General features: G+C 46.7%; 2 protein-coding genes across 2 annotated transcripts; one reads left to right on the top strand and one right to left on the bottom strand.

Annotated features, from left to right (window-relative positions):
- The first annotated feature begins 811 nt into the window (after positions 1 to 811).
- Positions 812 to 12,082, top strand: LOC128270977 (prohormone-3). The gene is made up of 6 exons (XM_053008406.1): positions 812 to 835; positions 6,363 to 6,483; positions 10,456 to 10,645; positions 10,962 to 11,010; positions 11,169 to 11,225; positions 11,368 to 12,082. Exons 1-6 carry the CDS (start codon positions 812 to 814, stop codon positions 11,425 to 11,427), a joined length of 501 nt encoding a protein of 166 aa, XP_052864366.1. The 3' UTR covers positions 11,428 to 12,082.
- A 3,515-nt stretch (positions 12,083 to 15,597) lies between these two features.
- Positions 15,598 to 16,612, bottom strand: LOC128273244 (CDK-activating kinase assembly factor MAT1). Its single transcript, XM_053011179.1, has 2 exons — positions 15,765 to 16,612; positions 15,598 to 15,694 (listed from the first exon to the last, which is right to left on the bottom strand). Exons 1-2 carry the CDS (start codon positions 16,610 to 16,612, stop codon positions 15,598 to 15,600), a joined length of 945 nt encoding a protein of 314 aa, XP_052867139.1.
- Positions 16,613 to 17,184: the final 572 nt, after the last annotated feature.

Raw genomic sequence — 17,184 nt, 5'->3', positions numbered from 1 at the left:
AGAATTACATTTTGGCAGGTCATTCAAACATATAACTCACAAAGTAAACCCCTTGTGTCATAGTCTAACGTACGTTGGCAGAGTCGATCCGGTTTCCCTCTGGCTGGCAGCATCCTTCTGCGAAAAGCTCCCCCATTCATAGCGGCAACCCATGGAAAACTCGTAATTCATATTACCGTACTCTTCCTTTGTGCATCAAACCATAAAACTGGTGCACTAGAAACGTTATCGAAAGCTTCCACGGACGTTTGGCTCAAGCTGGCGCAGGGAATTACTGTTTACATAGAATTATCTTCGCTGCGCGTGTAACATTTTGCCACAAATGCTGGATCCATCGGGACGCCACTTTTCAGGTCGAAGTAAAATGCTTCCCAGCAGCAGCAGCAGCAGAAACCCTTTCCAACGGTAGCCTCTCAACACCACGAAACTGTAAGAAACTATTTGCGAGAGAACGAAAAGTTATGTCTGCTTCGGTCCAGAAGGCGGAACCGCAACGAACGGCCGCGTCGTAGGAGCTCATAAATTTCGAACCTCCCTCGCAAAGGCTCCCCGACTGGGCGATTGTGAAGGCGAAAAAGTCTTCCAACTGCATCCTGCGTAGCAAACACTGGAAGCACTGGAACTTGTTCACCGTAGTCCCAGCACGGACCGAAGCGTGTCCGTGTGTTGGCTTCGTGGACAAACCGTGTTACGTGAGCTCGGTGGAAGCTGATGTCGGCAAAAAAGGTGCCAAGCGAAGCGTCTAGGATGTCTCGAAGGCGAAACGCCCCGGGTTAGCCACCCCGGACTAGTATGCAAACTCGAGCGCCGGATGGCCGTGCGTTACTTCGACTTGGTATGCTCATATTTCGACATACACACGTCATCAGGGCACTCGCGAATACCTACGCAACGCTACTAAATCATCACGTTTGATAGATTCGTAATAACGTCGATCATAATTTGCATTTTGGTGACGGAATCGAATCGAATGTCGGTTCGATTACGGTACCGAAATACGGAACGGTTCGCCGTGGGTATTCCAAATAATATTTCCACGTAGACTGTGTGCTGAATTGAGCACGAGAGAAGTATCTCAAATTTCGTTAGTTTCACCACAACAACTTCGCACGTCCAATCACGGGACATTAATAGGTTATGCAATTTTGATTATCTCCGTGATGCGCGCTGTTTTCCCGCCGTTCGCCATCTCAATTCCGATGTTTCGTAACGTTCTCGCCCAGGCAATCAATTTCGTGCGCCCACGTGTCGTCGGTGGCTTGTTAGCGCGAGTTGTCCTATCTACGTCACTGGCACCGTTCTTGCCACCGCGTGCCCGCCGTCAGCATCCCTCACAGCGGTCCCGAATGTGCATTTCAAAGAGTGGGCCAATAAAACTCCTTTCCAACACACCGGTTCACTTCCTTCCGGTATCGCGATGCAGTGGCGAGGAGACTGATACAGACAGAGATTGCGTTGTTCCTCGTGCCAGACAGTGATTGCGTCCTTTCGGGTTTTTTTCCCTGCGGCCGAATCTCCCACTCATCAGCCAGTGCTATTGTTGGTGGCGTCAGGAAAATGTGTTCATTCGTGTGATGTGGTTGACCCAAAAATAAAACAATACTATTTTTGGTTCAAACCAAATGTGTCCCTGGCAGTAAAGCAAATGTAAAGAATTTCCCACCCATTCTGATGCTGACATTTTTTCTTTTTTATGATGATTTACATCATTTATCATTGTGGTTCATACTTTTCGATCCAAATTTAAGAAAACGGCAGGAAGTACTTCTATTTTCAATACGCAAAGTTTCCGTTCACCTTCGTATCTCATGAGACTTCCTCGTTCACTTCCTTGAAGCCTCAGAACATTCGCAGCAATCATCCGAAGCCGTACATGGCCGTCATCGGTAATAATCATTCACAAGCTTTACATGTCCTGAGACCAGTTCTAGGACAGGAACGGGAGAGCAACATTTTAGCTTCGCCACCGAGCACGGTGTTTGTTTGGGGAGTTTGCGCACGAAACCGCCCGCTACCGACCTGGAGACCTGGAGATGAGAACGGAACAACGCTTCAGCCGAACTCCGCCGTGTACCGTGGCCACAGCCACGACGTAGGGGAATCTACCGAAAATCTTAGGGAAAACAATTTAAAGAGCGACCTCTCGGATAGCTCACACCGAGCGTGTGATTCATTTTGCTTGTTTTTTATTATTTCCCAAAACCCATGCAAATGAACTCATTAGACGGCATTGTTCTTTCATTTACCAGTTCTAAGGACCCATTCTGAAGAACTACGCCGCACTCGTGTCGCTAACGCTAATCGCGTACTACAATGGTAGTGGCACTAGCCTGCACTACACTCACTGTAGCCGTTTCAAGTGGCAACAATGCTTTTAAAGCTATCTATTTGAAGTCAATCTTAAACTGAAGTCTTTCTAAGTTAGCTAAGCTCGTTATCTATTTGTTAAACGTGTATCTGCGCATCTTGGCATTGCACAAAAGAAGTCAGTTTGATGATAGTTGGAGAACAAACTTTGAAGCGCTACGTGCAAAATTGTAACTGAAAAGTTCAAATTCCTCTCAATTTATTTTAGTGTGACTCTTAACGCTCACGCTGCTCGGGTTACGAGAAACTGACGAGTTCCGCCCGACATGACACATTTTCAATGGATGCTTGGTGAGGACATAAACCAAGCAACCATTAAAACACAACCGTTCACTTGAACACCCCAAAGGCGAACAATCACAACCAACACAACATAAAACTGGTATCACGTCCTTGCGATATCGCAGAACGCACCTAAAAAAAGCCCCAGTGAGCTCGGCTGCCTGGAACAAGGAAATGAACACCGCAATGAACCACTGCCGAACTTGCGAGAGGAAACCGAAAAGCTCTTTCGCATGCTCGTTTAAAAACTTCCAATTCTCTCTCTCTCTCTCGGCCGAGGACTCCCATGGCAGGGGAAGACATAAACACGTTTTGCCCGAGTCCGTGGTCAATTTAGTCCTTCCAGACCGCGCCGAAGCCTGCCAGTATACTCTTGACCGTGGCGTAGTACGTTTGCCAGAGCTCCGAGAGAACTTGGCCCCACTTCCGAACGCTTCCTGAGCGCAAGGCCATCAGGGATTTGGCTGGTTGGTTGGCTTTGGTTTGGCATCAGTGTGTAAAAGTGTGTTGTGGCAGCAAAACCCCCGTCGAAAGGATACACCACACGGCGCGCAGTTAGTGCACCGAGCAGATTCCCAGCGAAGCGAAGGATCGTGACGAAAGTTTCGGCAAAAGGTAGTGTTTCTCGCGTTCGCTCAATCGCCTCGCATTTCCTGGAACGGTCACGGTTCTTGCCAGTGGCACAGTGGTGTGCGTTTTTTTATTGTGGTTTTCTTGGCCGTTTCTACCGTTGAAAAACCTCTACAGTGCTTGGCTGCCAGCATCGGGTCAAGTGTCAGTGCGTTTCAGTTTGAGTGAAACTTTTCCCATAATCGCAGTTCATAACTTGTCCGTCGCAGTTGGCCTCGTCTAGGCGAACGCTTCTCCTGCATTTGAAGTAAGAAGCAAACAGAGATCGGTACCACCGTGAGTGGCGAGTATTTTGTGGCCCTGTTTGTGCTGTCTGCCTGTTTGTGTAACAATTACGGAATACTTGCACGGCTAGAAGAACGTGCTTTGCGTCAGCTTGTCGGTGTCTCCCCGTTCCGTTTCCGTTGCCAGGGGGGTGCTCAAGTGGTGATTTCCGGAAGAAACCATTTTGCTTGTGCAGTTCGAAAAGAGTTACTGTCAGTTGACCCGAACGTTACATTCAAGCGAAATGTGAGAGATTTGTTAAAAAATCTGTGAAAAAGGTCGATCTACCGAATATTAAAACAGAAGAAAAGATTGAGCAATCGTACAGACTAATTCACTGCTATCAACATTAGCAACTTAACATTATATTGCGACATCCTCTTCTCAAGTGAATCCAAAGACAAAGATAAATATGGTGCTTTAACATCATCATTTAACGATAGGTTAACATTTATTTCGCTCGATAACTTTGCAAACGTAGAACTAAAAGAAAATCCCAAAAACACTTTGTGGTGAGAAAGTTTTGGGCAGTGTCTTATTGTTTCTCTTAACCTTTGCCTGTGTCCTGCGGACTTATTTGATCTTAACTATTTTAATTAAATTTCACCATGGTTCATGTCTTAAGAACAAACTTTCTTCTAACCATAACAACCGCTTCGAAACTATTACGAAGCCCCACGCTTCAAGATATTCCAACTCCGTGTGTATTTCAACGCTTACACGTCCGCGGCACAGGTGTCCTCCCTTGTAACACCTTTGCCCATTCATTGGGTCTTCTGTGGGCAAACATAACAAAGTCCACGCTCCAACGGTCGCCTCGAGCCCGGTGGGCAGCGACTCTATTCCGTGACTACTATGGGGTACCTTTATTGCCGGTCGACCCCTTTTCTGCTATTTATGCTATTATGAACAGATATTTGCTACCATCGTACCACACCTTGCAACATCCCTCGAGACAACCGCCTGACCACGGTGTGGTCCTCGTTTGTGTTGTGTCTGTTATTTTTGAAACCGCGCTCTGTGCCACTTCCGACCAATGAAAGGGAAGCAATTTGAAAAAGGAAGTACCACTGCTTCTCTACAAATGGACCCACGGTCACCAATGTGCGTGCACTGTGGGCAATAACGGAACGCGTAAATTACACGACCTCAACCTCTGGTGGTGGGTTGATGTTGTTATAGTAAAAGTCAAGAAAATATTCTAAAAAATTGTACGAAACAAACGCCAAGCGTTTTCGCGAATTTTGTAGCGAAATTTAATGCGGCTGCCCGTTTTGCCGATGGCGTGTTGGTGAACCGTTAACGCAAGAGAATAATTTATCACGCTCTTGGCACGATCGAAGATACGCTGCGTACGATTGCGATGGGAGCGCAAAATGCAATGTGTTTTTATGCAGAAAATTCATGTTTTTTATTAATGAAAAACGGAGGAAAACAGAAAACGGTTTTTGAATATTGCTATTATGCATTCTGCCGGTTCCCTTAATTTACATATATTCTTGCCGCGTTCGCATAACTTGCTCCGTTCTGTCTCTTTGTTTTGTTTTCTACGGAATTTTACAACGGACAACGTTTTGATAAAAATAATTCCTAACCGCAAAGCAATAAACTGCTGCACGTCATAAACAGCATGCCACAAAAAGTGTGTGATATAAACGACGCACAATCTGCTCCGAAATCTACATATTGATCAAATAAAAACCATCGCGTGTGGTGTGGCCACCCGAGTCCGAGGTTGGATTTGGGCGTTTTGCGACGCGTAAATTCACCGCCATCGTCCACGCCTCGGTGACCGACCACCCAGGTGGGTGAAAACTAATTACGCACTATCGCCAACATTTTTGGCAACTTTTCATCTAATTTACCAAATCCGATACAACGCCACCGCGGAACGGAGCCAAACAGTGCGAATGCGTGCGAGAACCGAAAGTGTCGTCACAAACACACGGACCGTAACAACATTTACATGGTAATTTGATCTCTGCCACAGACCACACGAACGTATTCGCAGTAAGGATTCTGTGCCCCGAACCCCCGACGGTGGACGTTCCGAGCGTTTCACCAAGCTTCATATTTGCGAATATTCGCTCCGTGGCACGTATGCTGAACGACGGAACTAATATGGCGTCGCCAATCTCAGGCGTGGCACTGTTTGGTGAGATTACATACCGTGCCGCATAAATATTGATCTACAGGGGCCGACCCCCAGAAGCGAATTTACTGGTCTAATTTCATTAGACTTAACACGCGCCCGGAACGTTCCAGTTGCCAGCGGCTATGCCGAAATGTGCGCCGCTTCCTGCTTCACCGAACTCGGCGCTTACTTTACGACATAAAACTTTCAACCGTGAACGTGACCGCCGTGATCGGAAATTAGAGCCGAAAGCTTTTCAACGCCAAACTCGGTCGAGCAGATTTCCTGAGAATTTTCCGAGAAAGTTCGATTCAGTGAAGCAGAAATTGTAGAACGAAGAAAGGTGTAGGTCCTTGTTTGGTCATGTATGACCGTTTGAAGTGGGCACTTGACAGAGGACGGTGGCCGCAACACGATGAGACGTCATTGAAGTTGTTCAACTACACACTGGCTAAGTGATTCTATTTGAAATGGAAGGATAACATGACACTTTAATGGCATTTCGAATGCCTCGAATGTGATACGTCGTCCAACGTGAGAAGTTTCATTAAGACACCTTACAAACGGATTAACATGCCGAATGGCCTATTTATTCCCAAATCCAATTCTCATAACAATCTTCAATCTACTGCATTGCTAATGGAGCTCCCGGCTAACGATCTCTGCCGTTGCGGTCCCATTTCAGAACGAGATTCTCGACGAGGAGCAACAGAGCCCACGGTACGAGGAGGATCCGTGCTACCCTCGAACCTGCTCGGCCAACGAATACTGCTGCCCTGGATTCATCTGCATAGCCGTAGACGGTGGTAAGTGTCGCACCCCCCGTGCTAGATGTGTTCCACATAGGTGAATGTCCAACTGTCCACCCTGCCCGAATTATTGATGACGCATACTAATGCTCTGGCCATTTTCTTTGCTGACCGCCCGGCAATCGGCCTTTCATGTCTTTCACGAAGGATCGATACGCGGGGGCGAAAGAAATGTATTTTCTTAGCCTATGTTTTACCTTTCGCAATGAGCCCTTTGAAGTTTTAACCCGAAAAGAACGTAAAGTAAATACTAATCAATCAGCATAACACACACCAGGCTGCTCTTTCGCTTTATTTTGGGTGCGAAAAAGCAACCTTTTGGCGAATCATTAAAACAAACGGAGCGTTCGGAGTGAGTCGCCCGGCAAAAGCGCAGGACACGGCCGACAGAACAAATTATGCGCGAGCGAGCCCCTTTTCGCAAGGTGCGCCTTTCTTATTGCGCCACCCCCGTTTTTCCCAGTACCTTACGCGTTTTTTAACCAATTTCTTGGCACTCGGCGAAGAACCGCGGAGCAGAACTTTGAAGTTTGCGTATATTTACTGATTTTATGTTCATGTTACGCGTGGCGTATTCTTCGCGGACTCGTTCAGCAGGCCACCATTCGGCGAAGCTTTCTGGCCGGTGTCGTATTTCGGTGCTCCGGTGCCACAACAATCCAGTGCCACCAGTTGTTTCGGTTTAGATTCCAAAAATCTGGCCACACAATCACACTTTCGCCGAAGTGAACCACGCGCCACATAATTACCTGACGGGCAAAGTTCTTCTTTCGAACGAAGCAAACGACTCACAGTTTGCCCACCGAAGGCCTACCGGGGCTCGGTTCTATAATCGGCTCGCAGCTCTGGCTCTGGAAAAGTGATTAAAAGTCAGTCGCCTCGAAAGAGCTCATCAAAAGCGCTCCGAGTCTTCCGGAGCAGAACCGGAGCTCCCCAAACCTAGAATGAAATTACATTTTGACTTAAAAGCATACCTTTCATCTGCATAGTTGTGTGTCCTTTGGGGCAGCTTTGTGGCCCACTACATCAACCCACGCTGGTTGGTGTGTGAGATTCGTTTCAACTTTCGCCGGAGAAGAATCTGTGCCGCCGAAGCGCGTTAGCGCAGATAGAAAAAGGCCGGACTGGATAATGCTACGGAACATCCGTTCCATCAGCGATTGGATTATTGGCTCTGTTTGTTATAACATTTTATGACCCGTGCAACTTATCGCCTGGACTCACGCCAGACGCTTCTGGCCACCACGAAACCTCACTCATCTTAATCCCCGGACCGCGGAAGGTCGATCCGAAAATCCTCTGTCATTCTGTGTTTTTTCGTCCTGACACTTTTCTCCATTGCTCATCATTCTTTCGGCTGCCTTCGTTTTCGTTTTCTTCCCTCCTGAGGGGCATTATTCAACGGGTTTGTGGTCGGGAGACTACCCCAGGAAGAATTGGTGGCAGGGAGAAAACCCGTCACGGTGGATTTAGTCGTCATTTTTTCGTTGTTGGCATTGATTTGGCCTCCATCTCCCGCCTGATACGGGTGACCGGGAAAATTGAAGCCCTTCTTCCGGGGTCGAAGCCATAATCGATGGCCCCGGTTGGCTTGGCCGTGGGTGGTTCGGCTCGAAAATCGAACGGCTTCCGCGGTGACAGCACCGATTTGACCTTGGATTGGAACAGGAAAAACTTTGTGTCATATTACGTCCGTTGGTTTTTAGAACAACTTGTAAACTGTTCAGAATGGGCAAGAAAGGTGCCCGCTAAAGGGTTTGCTAAAGGATCCCGAAAAAGTATAGAAAAACTCTAGTGAAAACCCCTTTCTGGCTACCCATCACCACTCAGACGATCAAATTACAGCTTGGGACCCACCGAATGGGCACCCTTCTCTCATCCGCGGTGTCATCTGCAAGCGTTCGGGTGACTTCATAAATATCTTGCGGCAGAATGTCAAATTGGCCGAGTTTAGTTTGATCCGCCCTGCGGTCCGCAGGACGAAATCGGTCCGCCGGAGACCACGCCAACATAGCAAAAAAAGAACATGAACAAGTTTCACTTTGTTCGGGCCAAATTTCCGCCCCGGCCACCGGCGATGTCGTCGTCGAATGTCAAAATTACCTCTATTGGTGTTATACGTGCGGTTGTGGGTCTTACGTGGGGCAACCTACACGTACATGTCGGTCGGGAGGTACACGACGAGTACAAACATGACACTGCCTTCGGGTGCGCTGTTTCTGCTGTCAGTTTCGATCCGGCCAGGGCCCGGGGAACCGGTTCCAACTGGCTAGATACGGCGCGGTACGGTTGAATGTTTTATGGGCCTTACCGTACCGACGCGAAGGACTCGTTGGCCGTTGTGGCTCTTCAGAACAAGACCCTGGGGAGGTCTTGTTTTTTTGCCGATATTCTTCCAGTTTTTTTTCTGTTTACATTAGTCTGTATTATTTTTTCCATGTTCCGGCGCCACATATGTTGAGAAAAACTACGGAGCTTGGAAGCGGAAGGCGAAGAGAAAGTTTACCGAAACCCATCACCACCAAGAGATGGAAACAATGGGTTCACCTTCCGAAGGGCCTTTCGGGCCTCTCAGGTTCTATTGACTCGGGCGAACCGGGCATCGATCAACAAGGAATCGGTTCAACTACAAGCATCACTGGCTGCGCCTGTGATGTGTACGGCCCTTGAAGATACACACAATGGCTGCTCTCGCCATAGCCCTCGAGAGACCTTTTCTTTTCCTTCAACATCACTTCATCCGGAACAATACAGAGCCCGATGAAGGGTTTACGTCCTCCGCGGGGCAGGAATTGAAAAACGGATGCCTTTGTCGTCGGTGAATCCAACCGGTAGTTGTCGGTTGTGTGTAGAAAAGGAATACGTTGCGATTGTGTATTGATTAGGTTAACCGTCAACCAAGTTCAACAAACCAAGAGTTTGACGCAATTCAACGTTTCGCAATTCAGGTTAAGATGTTTTTACAACCCACCCGCACCCTATTGGAATATGACGCACTTGGTTCGAAAAAGGACTGCCCGCTGCTTCGATGCAAATATTTATCGGAAACATTCACGGGCGTGACCATTACCGGTCCGTTTCCGTTTGTCACAGGCTAAAAATAACCTCCTGAAGCGACCTTCGTCAAACGCCGATAACCAGGCGTCTCCATCGATGATGATCGATAGCGCCCCGGTGCGTGGCGTCCGTCGAGCTGGGACGGACGGACTTTGACGCCCTTTTTTTGTCAATCGCCAACTGCCACACAGCGTGCCCCAAATCAACCGTGCTGTGCGGGGTGTCAGTACAATCATATCCCGTGTGCACTGCGAGGTCACAACTTTTTGGCCCCCCGTTCCGTCCGGTCAATCATGGAAAATGGCAGGATATAAAATGTTTCCCAATTTCCCAAGTCGCCCCCCCCGGGGCAACGCAATCATGAATTTTATCATTCAATTCTACGTATGATTAAAATTTCACCGTTTTTATGTTTGGAGTTATTGTTTCGCATAATCCGGCAGCGGCCGATTAAGCGGTATTTGCAGGTGCGCAAATAAATTGCTCCACAGATAACGTGTTCGCGTGTATTAAAACTTTTACCTTAATCCTTCCAGTTGAACAAAATGTTTATTGCTTGCGTGCTGATGTGGGAAAGGTATCCGGAAGCTCCCGGAAGCTCAAACAATATTCCTAAAAGCTTCCCGGACTTTTTAAGTACCTTCCTCCGGCACAGAGTGCATGGAATAGAATATGAATTCATAATTGCTTGCCACTTGCCAGTGGAGATTCGCCGCATTTTTTTACAAGTTGGCCCTCATCGTTATCGTTCCGAACTGTTCCAGGGTATTTGCATCGCAGAGCGTAACGAAGCGTATGCTGAACGGAAATGACTAACAAAGAAAGTGGCCATTAGTGTTACTTGGTTTTCTGTGAAACTTAATTAAAACAAATAGAAAATATCGCTAACGAACGCCTCACCGTTCTTTCCAGTTAAAGGCCTGTGCATGCCAATGTACGGGCGGAAGTATGGCGAACTGTGCCGGCACGACTCTGACTGCGAATCCGGGCTTATCTGCGACATTTCCGCCCTGAGCGGTGCCAGCGTCTGCCGACCACCGACAATCGTGGCCAAGCAGTACGGTGAAGATTGCATCTCCTCCAGTGATTGTGATATAACACGGTAAGAGCCATCGATCGAATCGTGTCGTGGGACAAGTATTGTTTAAAGAGTCACGAAAACATCGACCATCCAGATACTGGCACGACCGACTGTTTGTATATAATGACATCTTCTTGAGACGATAATAGATAAGACCGATGGGGCAATCCTACCCGTAAAGGATAGTACGACGAAACGACAGATTAGCCGATAAATCCTTTTCCGACAACTATCGCCGCCGAAGCAAGGCGAGCGTCTTGCGTCCGAGTATCTTGTCGATTCCAGCTCGTCATTACATTTATTACATTGCTTCTCGTTCTTTTCTTTCGTCTTCCAGTGGTCTCTGCTGCCAGGTGCAGAGAAGACATCGACAAGTGCCCCGTAAGGTAAAGTTCAATCAGTAGCTTTCGTTGTGTATGGACCCCCGCTCAGTTACCGGCTCAATTAACCTTCATCACGAGGCCACCGAATGGTGTTTGAGCTGAATGGGCAGACTCTTTGCTATGTATTCATGTGGTGCCCTTTTTTTCATCCTGTGCTCCAGGTTTGCTCCTACTTCAAGGATCCTCTACTCTGCATCGGGACGGTCGCCGCCGACCAGGTAAGTCACTGGAGCTGTGTGATGTTGCTACCATATTACATAATTTTTGCCTTTAAGTTTGAAAGTGTTTTGTAAGCTCTTGCTGCAAATGAATCAAAAAATATGTACCGATTGCGGCCTAATACTCCCTGTTTTCCAACAGGTTAAGCATCAGATTGAACACACCGCCGGGGAGAAGCGTATCATCTACAATAAGCACTAAGCGCCTGATGTCCACCGATACGCAAACAGATCAACAGGCGTTATCATTAGTTCTCACATTATGATCCCAGCATAAGTTTTCTCTCTTGTGATGAGTATGTAAAAAGATTACCGCTTGGTTAGAGAAATCTTCACCAGTTAAGAGGTACGAAAATTGAAACGGAACATGCTTCATTTAAAGCTGACAGTGCACACAGTTCTATAGCACGGAATCAAAACCCGGAACACTACCAGATACTATATATTGAAACCTATAGAAAGACTCTGAACTGACGAATGTACGAAACAAAATAGAACTACGGAAGCAGTATACCTGCCGGTGCATCCCGGAAAGGTAACGCGAAAACCATGATAAACCCACAACTAATACATATCACTGATTGTCCTTAGCTTACGGTTAAGCATTTTAACACAAACGTTCATGAAGAAACATAACGAGAGTTTTAAAAACACACACGCACGAAGATGAGACAAGTATTACACCAACATTATTTTACTACCGTTTAAAAATTGTTCAGCTAAAATACCATGGGGCGATGCAGCAAAATGCGCATTCGCAATAAAACGCTTTGATTTCTGCCCGCTGAGATCATCGGATCAAGCACAGTTAAGCCAATCGATACTTTCAGGCAGCTCGCAGAGAGACGGATCGAAACGGTATTCCACAACTGGCGAAAAGTAAGAGGTTGCAAACGAACACAAAGCATGAGCCACGGGCACGAAAAAGGTCTTACAAATGTCTGTCGGATGTGGGTCGTGGTGTTGTTCAACGAATCGCTGTTTACTACTAAACTTCTTCAATGTCCCACTTACGGGGCGACGCTAAGTGTATAGCACTCGAACTTTTGACGACACAACACAAAAAGAATCTTAAGAAATTGTAATTCTCTTTTCGATACGATGTGACTTACTTCAGATGTTGTTACCATTATTCACTATATACATTCCGATTCAGATACATTTATCGGTACTTTATCAACGCGGCATGTTGTCCTCCTAACTGCCCCACTCGGCGGCTTGTACGATAAGCGGCACGGAATGGGTGATACGACGGAAGCTAGCTTCACAATCTTCGTCCATTACAGTGAACAATTAAACTACATGCATAATATTGATTGAAAACAAAACAATAAATACCCTTGCTGATATAATCGGTTCTTATGCAATGAAAACATATCGTTATACACACAATATACTAAATATATACATATATACATATACATACGATGGTGGCAGTTGGTGGGCGGGAGAAAGTTTAAAAAATCAAATCCAAATCTGCTAACAATCCCCTCGCCCCACTTCGTAGACTAAGGAATACAATCCTACAATCCGCTTCCGGTGATCGTACCGGCCGAGCGGTCAAAAACCTAAGCAAAATAAACAGAAAACTACCAACAAATAAGCGAGAAAAGAAAACGTTAAAAACTCATTGAAAAAAAACAGAAAAAAAACTTTACATTCATACTGGCTGAGGCATTTTGATCTTATAACCCATCCTTACATACATTAAATGTAAAGTTGCTACCGCGTGGCAATCGAGCATAGTTTCGGAAGCGCAAAGAGCGTGTCGCGATTGTTCGAAGAGGAGTACGTCCGGTTCCGCACCGGACGCAAGTAAAGTGAGTGAAACACGGCAACTACTATACAACACAACACACAAACAGTTGAAGAAGTTATGGTTGAATCAATGGAAAGCTGTTCAAAACCAATTTATCTAGTCCAACAACAAAGAAATGAAACAAAAGAAAGGATAGTGATTAGCACGATGAAACACCCTACTGTTGGTGAGAGATGTATGAAGAGGAGAAGAAATGTTCTTATGATAACCATATTTCCAACGAGAACTCGACCCAACCGGAAGGGACATGCCGCAGAGCAATGCTCGTGGACAGCGGGTCTTTAATCGCGGTACCGTTCAACCTTTGCTCCCTGCGCTACGGAACGCGGAACTTCACGAACGCCCATTACGACCCGAGCCTCTAGACAGGAGCCAAACTTTCGCTAAACAAACACCACCACACAGCACGCCTATGAACGGGAGCGAAGATCCAAATTTTAATAGCAAATATTTCCATTCGAAGACGACTAAACGTTGCTGAGTGAAACACGATCCTGTTACGTGAGTCCGCGCCTTCCGAAGGGACGAAGAGCGAACTAACCCATTAAAGGACTCGCCCGCGTGTCCCCGCGTGATTTCCTTTGCGGAACGCGTTCATTCGCAAGGCGCTTCCTGTGCTCACCCAACAACAACGTATCGATTGTCCATCGCAATCGCACACACCGTTCGCGGCGAATGAACCCGCCCAGTGAAGGGGCCACGCCACACAAACCGATCCGACTATCAAGTACATATCCCTATTGATTATGATCATGAGTGAGCCCTTCGATTGTAACGACAGTGAAGATCAATGACATATCAGTGTACAAATATAAGAAACCCAACATCCCGCAGTGGAAGCCCGCACACCTTCTACACAGCAACAAACGCCCTAGGCCCTTACCTAGCAGTAGAACTAGAGTAACCTAACTAGCCTGGCCAAGGCTCCAGATACATATCAGCAGAACGCAGAGTTTTAACAATCTATCCACGGAACGGAACGCAGCCTGGGCAGTGCAATCCAAAGGTAGTGTCAGCATGCATCTTGCAAACAATATCAATAACAACACTACGATAAGACCACTTCGTACTTCTTGTTAACAGGAATTAGACTATTGGCGGAACCCGGTTGAAAGCCGATTTTCTCCCGATCCAAGAGAAACCCAATCAAAATGTAACATTTCCTTGCACTACGTTGCGTGCATTTGTTTCATTTCGTTTCGAACAGATCAAAGCGAGAGAGAAAGAGTTTATAAGTGATAGCCACACCAAAAAGAAAACAGAATAATGTCCAAGACAATGCTTTCTCTATAAAAATCGTTTTATTATTGAAAGATTAGAACTTTCGTTTACACGTTGATATGCGAGGGCCGGCTAAAGGCGTCTCCGTTAACTGCAATTGGTCCATTGCCATTGGGTTGTGCATGCAACGTAGCCCCTGAAACGACGACCCATTGAAGAGTCATAGAAATATGAGTGAAGAACAAATAGAAACTATGTGTGTACATCTCTTGAATCGGCGCGTTTTGTTTCTCTTGTTGTGTCCGAAATCCGTATAGCGAGTCCCAAAAGATGGCGACTCCGTGGTAAAGTTTTGTTTCTAGTTTTTATTTATCGAATGTTTTGCCTCGAATGCTTGGATGAACTGCTGCATCTCACTCGTCATCGTGGTCAGCTCTTCGATGGCACAGGCTATCGATTGGCGTTGTGCTTGGCAATTGCGTTCGCTACATTTCGCGGCCGGCTCGGAAGCTTCACCTGTCGTCTTCGACCCGGCACTAATCCACTGCGAAACACTTTGAGACGCTTCGAGCAACGACGGTGCATAAAAATCACCTACGATACTCAGATGAGTCGAGGCCACTTCGGTAGTCGCGCACAAAGTTGGCGGAGCGTCGGTCGCAGAGTTGCCCTCCACAAGGCACGTTTTCATCGGAGAATCACCGAACAGCGGTGGAGAGGTTCGACCAAAATCCAGCTCCTTCGTAAGCTCAATGTCGTCTTCGTCTTCCAGCATCAGCTCGTTCTCGTGTATCTCGTCACTATCGTTGATCGTAAGCATCGTTTTGTTAACACAAATTCCCTCGTCCGAATTGGGGTCCTCCATCTGGCTCGCTTCGCCACTGGTAAATGCTGAATGTGCTTGGTCGGAACGAAACTGTTGCCGGACACTGTTGCCTTTATCCGCCAGGCACCCTGATACGACGGTATTGTGTGCTTTGCTTGCACATGTTTCGTTTTTCGTACGCTTCGGGGTAGAAATTCTATATTTGTACATTTTTCAAGCACCAGCTCAGAATTGGCTATTCAGAACCTCAGAGAGCTACCGACTTGTTCCACGGGATGAAAGTTCAATATCCGTTGCTAGTGGCAACGGGTAAAACTGTTTTTGTGTGTTTGTGTTTAGCCTCGTATCGGCTGTTGCCATAGTAGACATGGTTTTTCGCACACACGAATCGGCCACTGCGTTCATAAAAACATGATGCAAATATTCTAATTTGCAAAGGAGGCAATCGAAATGTAAGGTACAAAAATATTTTATTTTACTGCAATCTCCCTCCAGTACAGATAAACTTAACCATGATACAAGCCAGCCAACGCTTCCTGTATGGCTCGGAGGCATGACACGTTTGTTTGGAATCCACCCGTTTTCTCTGCCACAGTTTCAGCTCTGCAAATTAAGAAGACAACCCGTTGAGAAAAGGACACTTTCAAACAGTTCGAAACAATACGCCACCTACCTTATATGCCTAATATATCCACTGTTGATCACTTCCGCGAGGCTAGGCGGTGCAGGACCATCAGTAGAAAACTCTTGGCCCTCGTACACGTACAGTGGTCCCTCGTCCGGTTTCGGGACCGGCAGAAACCCGTGCTGTCCTTGAAAGCCGGTCGCGATACCCGAGGAGAAGTGTGTCTGCTTCGGTGCCGGCGGTGGCGCCATCGACTTTGATAGCTGAATCTGCGTTTGCTCAGCTTTTTGCGAAAATTTATCCACAATTGCGCTAGCATCCTCGTAGCTGGCCATCAGCGAATCGATCAGCTCTTCCTTGTTTTTTGTTTTCAGCTTCCGATTTTCCGACTCGATCATCGCTAGCTCTTTTCGCCGCTGCTCGAACTGCTCCTTCTCGAACTCGACGATTTGCTCCAGCTCGAGCTCATCCTTGCTTAGTTTGGTTTTGTTTTTCAGAATTACGTCGCGATTGTCGCGCTTAAACTGTTCGATCCGCTTGTTCGTGTTGATGATGTCGATGTTGTTGCACAGATTAAACACTATCTCTTCGATCACCTCTAGATAGTCGTTGTACTCGTCGAGCGATGCGAAATCGTCTTCTTTTTTGTTGAAGTCCTTCAGAATGCGCTTGCGAATCTGCACCTCCTTATCGACGTTAGAATCTTCGAATAGTTGCACCCGGAAATTGCTTCTCCGCAGTGCCACTCCACACTCGGGACAGGAACCGGATCCTTTCAGGAACAGTAACTCGACGCAGCTTTCACATAGCGTGTGGCCACAAACGTTTACCATCAGCTTGAGCGACGGATTGCGGTATTTTGTGGTTTTACAACGTGGACAAACTTGATCGTCCATTGCGCTGCTTTTATTATCAACAGCGGAATGCCCGGAACAAACTAAAATGCCGATTCCGCGCGAGTATGTAAACAAATCAACTGACAGCAAGAAAGTATGGCTCTTTTTTTATAGCTTTTTTATGGCTTTTTCAAACCGGCTGTCACAATTTATTTCGTGAAATATTTCATCACACATTTTCGATTGAAACTGCGCTGCCACACGGTGCATAACAGCAGAACCTCATATAACAATTTTGACAGTACAGCGACCAGGCGTCAAAAGCGTTGTGGCTCAGCAGACCCTATAACACGACATTATACAGGGCGCATAACAGATTTGACACTATGTTACGTGTTACAGTTATGCACCGTGTGGCACCGCAGTTACGCATGGGACGTTACGATACGTTACGTTTGTATGGGAGCCCCCCCTCCGCGGAGGTGTGGGAGGGTCAAACTTTCTTATTCACAATCCGGCGTCACAAAACTACGCTGGGCAAAATTTCACGCGGATTGGTTCAGTAGTTTTGGAGAAAATGTGGTACAGACAGACGGGTGATAAACAACCATTTTTATATATATAGAAGATAG

This window comes from Anopheles cruzii, chromosome 3, assembly GCF_943734635.1.
Source record: "Anopheles cruzii chromosome 3, idAnoCruzAS_RS32_06, whole genome shotgun sequence".
Taxonomy (NCBI): Eukaryota; Metazoa; Arthropoda; class Insecta; order Diptera; family Culicidae; genus Anopheles; species Anopheles cruzii.
Note: the sequence above shows the minus strand (reverse complement) of the source record. Positions and strands in the feature narration are given on the sequence as shown.

Excerpts from the sequence above, each read along its gene's own strand:
- LOC128270977 (XM_053008406.1), top strand. The coding sequence starts at position 812 with ATGGCCGTGCGTTACTTCGACTTG. Across the intron at positions 10,646-10,961 it reads AGTGATTGTGATATAACACG|TGGTCTCTGCTGCCAGGTGC; the intron begins GTAAGAGCCATC and ends TTCGTCTTCCAG. Across the intron at positions 11,226-11,367 it reads GGACGGTCGCCGCCGACCAG|GTTAAGCATCAGATTGAACA; the intron begins GTAAGTCACTGG and ends GTTTTCCAACAG.
- LOC128273244 (XM_053011179.1), bottom strand. The coding sequence starts at position 16,612 with ATGGACGATCAAGTTTGTCCACGTTGTAAAACCACAAAATACCGCAAT. Across the intron at positions 15,695-15,764 it reads GGATATATTAGGCATATAAG|AGCTGAAACTGTGGCAGAGA; the intron begins GTAGGTGGCGTA and ends CTTAATTTGCAG.